Genomic DNA, 4574 nt, shown 5'->3' with positions numbered 1-4574 from the left:
TTTTTTTTTTTTTTTGATTGCACAAACACAATAAAGAGTACTGTGAAAAGTTTATATCAGTGTTAATTCAAAAAGATTTTGGCAGATTTGTTCCTGGTGCCACATACCAACATTATGCTCATAATTGTTTGTTCATGACTATGACTTTGGTGGCAGATGTCAACATCCCTCATGTCAGTATTACTTGTGGACAGACTTGAGATTCCCTTTCAGTAGGCCTGCCAGCTGAATGCTGGCAACAGCTGTTACACATTTGGGCGAACTTCTGCATTGTTTTTAGCTACATGAGAGAAGCGAATTATTTTCACTTGGCCTACACTGGTACTGATGTCCCGCCACAGATATTCAGGAGAGAGCAGTTTACTGGGTTTGTTATAAAGGAAGTACTTGTTCAAGTGAGACTCCTCATGCCATATCGCCTCAATGGAGTTTGCTGCATCAATGTTCATCTGCTCCCGGCAGGTTTTGGTGAGATTATGTACATCCGCCAGTGAGCCACCAAATGCAGCAGCAGTGTAATAGTAATCACCTTCCCCAGCTGGAATGAATGCTTGAGACTCTGGCCTACGCTCATATGTGAATTGATCCCTTGGATAATCAAAGAACCAAGGATGTATCACACCGACCAGACGACCCAAAGACTCCGACCCCCAGTGGCCATAGAACTTTGTATCCACGTCCAGGCAGAAAATATAGTCAGCTTCATTGGCCAGTTCGTTCTCCATTAGTTTTTCCAGTATTTCCATTCTGCCCATACTGATGTCCTGCCATCTGTCCATGCTCGGAACCCTCCGAACTGTCAAACGATGATTTTCACCCATCTTTACTTCAGGAACTGCTTCTGGTTGATCTGTAAACAAGTAGTAATGCACTCGAAATCCAACAAAGTAATGGTCCTCTGCTGACTCCAGAAAATCTTTGAGAAAACGTGTGTATCTGACAAATAGACACCGGGAGATATGTTTAGTTTATCACTTTATCCTTTACTCATTTCTGTTTTTAAAAAAAAAAAAAAAAAAAAAGAATGAGAGGAGAGGATAGAAATATTGAAACTAAAGGTATCATGAAGTGCTCACTTTCCCAAAGCAAAGACAGTGGTCGCTATGGTGAGATTATGTTGTTTGTAGATAGAATCAATCAGTGTTGGGTCAAAGGTTCCTTCCCAAATGATCGGGGCTAACCATGGGGTCATAGATACAACGTCTGTCCGACTGTATTAAAACACAAACATACACAGCACTGTAATCATTCCATTCATGGGTGAAAATGGGCAAAAACAAGTTAATACTAAAATATAACACTCACCCTACCAGCACACTGGGCTGGTTGTATAGAAACCTATAAAATTATGTACAGAAACCTAAAATTATCAGCTCTTTGGATGAGAGTCTATACTTGAACAAGATTTGACTTTTTTTACTCCAAGAAAAAAAAAGTGTAGCAAAAAAAAAAAAAACTATTCACTTTGATTGTGTGTGCATAGAATTGAATACCAAGTATAATCAGAGCATATGAAATGAAGTTTTACAGACCCTGGAGATGAGTGCAATCCAAAGTTCTTATACGTCTCCTCTGGCCTGACAGAGGAGACAGAATCAATCTCTTATTCATTTGAATTATGATGGTGTGTGTATTGGTGTATACAAGCATACACATACCTACTAAATAAGTACAAATGTGTATTTATTTTGTGTGTGTGTGTTTAAGAGAGAGATCAGATGTGTATGCATTACATCACTTACTTTATGAAGACTTTTCCTATTATCTGTTGTTTGCAACTGAAAACATAAAAAAATAAATAAATAAATATAAATATATATATATATATATATATATATATATATATATATATATATATATATTCAGCAATGCAATCTTCCCAAATCAAGAGAACAACACATACACTGCATCTACACCGTGTTTTTGTAACGGATATGTCTAGCTGTACTAAACTCACCTGTTCTGGTTGGTGTGTAGGTAAATGAGCCTGTGAAGAAAGACATAACTTCATGAGGAGAGATCTTTGTCAAGATATGTTGCTTTTTAGTCTTCTTCTCAGAGCTCAAATGTATTGCTCATGTAGAATAATGAAAATGTTGATTATATGATCCTTTTTGACAACTAATAATGTAAAAGACAATTTTGAGAAAAGCACAAAAATGAAAGACATCAGGATCTGGACAGGGGATAAATTACAGAGCCCCTAAAGGGACATTGTGGTGGGAAAAAAAAAAAAAAAAAATATATATATATATATATATATATATATATATATATATATATATATATATATAAAATGTGAACAAAGTTAATGCTTTTGCATTCTCAAATGTTTTGTATTCCCGCAAGAAACTTTGCGTTCGCTCACAGACCTTTTGAATTCTTTGCAAAATATTTTTTACCCCCTTATCAAATTTACCACCTTTAGAGGCTCCATACTAAAGGGACATGAAGGAAAAAATATGAGATGGAAGGAAAAACATATTTCAATGCTTTTGCGTTCTTGCAAAAAGTTTTATATTAATTTAAACGGCATGATTGAGCGTGAAGCCCTGGATATAACTGTTAGCCTACTTCGTTTTTTACGTTGCTTTCACACCTGCCTCATTTAGTTCGGTTGAATCGTACAGAGTTCGTTTTCCCCTCTGGTGCGGTTCGTTTGGGCAGATGACAACACCAAAAGCGGACCAAACAAGCGTACCGAGACCTCCTTGAAGAGGTGGTCTCAGTACGCTTTCAAACGAACTCTGGAGCGGTTCACTTGAGGTGTGAAAGCAAACCGACCCAGTTAACGGACCAACGAACCAAATGATATCATAATTCAAAAGGGGAAATGTGATATGAAAAGCGGAAGTGTCTGATGTGAGCACATACCATAGTTAAAAACCAACGAGCGCCTCTTCATCTTAAATGTTGTGTAATTGCACTTCTCCGTGCGAGAATGCTGTCCTGACAAAGCCTTTCCCCCCGCTCTGCTTCATTATAACATTCATATATGGTCAACACACTGACACAGCCAACACTGGGACATCCAGAGAGAGCGCGCGCGTTTGATTTTGCCGCAGCATTAATATGAATGTATTGTATATAATTTAACAGTAGGAATGACGGCTACATTCAAAATGTTTGCGTGTGTCTCGACATTTACAAAAACAGATACAATAAGCTCATGGACAGGGACGTGCACAGGGGGGTTGCTCAGGTTGCCCGGGCAACTGCCCATATGCCCTTCTCGACTCACGTTGCCCTTCCGACGTGGAAAAAAAAAATAAAAAAAAAAATCGTACAATGGATGCATAATTTCACGTAGGCCTAGATTTAAAAAAAAAATAAATAAATAAAAAAATCGCAAAGCCTCATTCACTTCCATATTTGGGCACCCGTACGAAAGTGAAAGTCAGTAGGGGAAGGGCAAACTCTGTTTACGTGGCTGCAGCGCTGCACGCGACCGGCACCTGAGCTGAGCCTGCATGAGCGGCACTAGAAGGAGATTGTCGCGGTTGTCGGGTGAGACGACTTAACGTTGTCGGAAAGGTGAGTAAGGTTATAATCGTTAACGAAAACGAATGAAAAAACGAAAACTAGGTGGGAAAAAACATCATCGTTAACTGAAATAAAAATAAAACTAGGCATTACAAAAAAACGATAACTAACCAAAACTGTAATGTGTGTTTGGCAAAACTAACTAAAACAAAATAAAATTATAGACTAAATGTCCTTAGTTTTCCTCTTTGTCAATGTTTTTCATAGAGCAAACGTTCAGCTTCATTTAATTTCCCTGCGTCTCTCACTCACGCGTCTCTCTCACATACTCGCGCGCGCACAGCCCCACCCCTCCGTGCACACCGCGCCTCCATGAGAACGAGTGTTGGAAGCAAGTTCGCGAAAGGTTGGTATCTCGTGAAAACCTTTACACAATCACACATTAAAAAGTGGTATAAAAATATTTTTAATTCTGAATATAATTTTGTCAGTGTGTTAATGTCGACCCGAGAAGCGATTGCTACTTTAGAAAGTTAACTAGAAGCAAGTTTGAGGTAAAATGCACTTGGGTTGTCGATGTCAAAACATTATTTAAGCTGTGATTCCTGAAAAATCTGACCAATAAGAGGACAGTTGTACTTGCCTGTGATTTGCATAAACACATTTCGGTACGCTTTGAAATGTTCCTGTGTGAAAGCGAACCGAACCAAGAAGAAAATGCAACATTGTAACAAATTAGTCCCTGTTTCGGAACAAAACAAATGATCCATATGTGTGAAAACACTATGTGCACAGTCGAACGCACAGCCTTGGAAAATATACCTCATTTCGACGCATTCACAGTTATGAGCAATCTCTTGCCACGAGTTACAGCCCATCTTTGTATTCTTTCATGCTAGAGTTGTACAAATGAGGGTACTTTCTAATGGCTCACTGAGCGGTACGGTTCGGTTCAGTACAGTACGGTACGCATTTTTTTGCCGTTTCCATTGTCAAAAGTGATGGTACCCTTTTGGGTACCAAGCACAATAGTAGGCCTACCGTACCAAAAGGGTGGAGCTACACTCTGCAGAACATTGACAGAGAATCGT

The 4574-nt window shown here is 38.8% G+C and overlaps 1 protein-coding gene across 1 annotated transcript; it reads right to left on the bottom strand.

The window, feature by feature from the left end:
- Positions 1–245: 245 nt before the first annotated feature.
- On the bottom strand, positions 246–4310 carry LOC137034976 (globoside alpha-1,3-N-acetylgalactosaminyltransferase 1-like). Its single transcript, XM_067408220.1, has 6 exons — positions 4306–4310; positions 1958–1987; positions 1533–1577; positions 1306–1338; positions 1077–1211; positions 246–936 (listed from the first exon to the last, which is right to left on the bottom strand). The coding sequence occupies exons 1-6, from the start codon at positions 4308–4310 to the stop codon at positions 246–248; spliced, it is 939 nt and encodes a 312-aa protein (XP_067264321.1).
- Between the last annotated feature and the right edge of the window lie 264 nt (positions 4311–4574).

This window comes from Chanodichthys erythropterus, chromosome 13, assembly GCF_024489055.1.
Source record: "Chanodichthys erythropterus isolate Z2021 chromosome 13, ASM2448905v1, whole genome shotgun sequence".
Taxonomy (NCBI): Eukaryota; Metazoa; Chordata; class Actinopteri; order Cypriniformes; family Xenocyprididae; genus Chanodichthys; species Chanodichthys erythropterus.
This window is presented reverse-complemented; position numbering and strand designations above follow the sequence as displayed.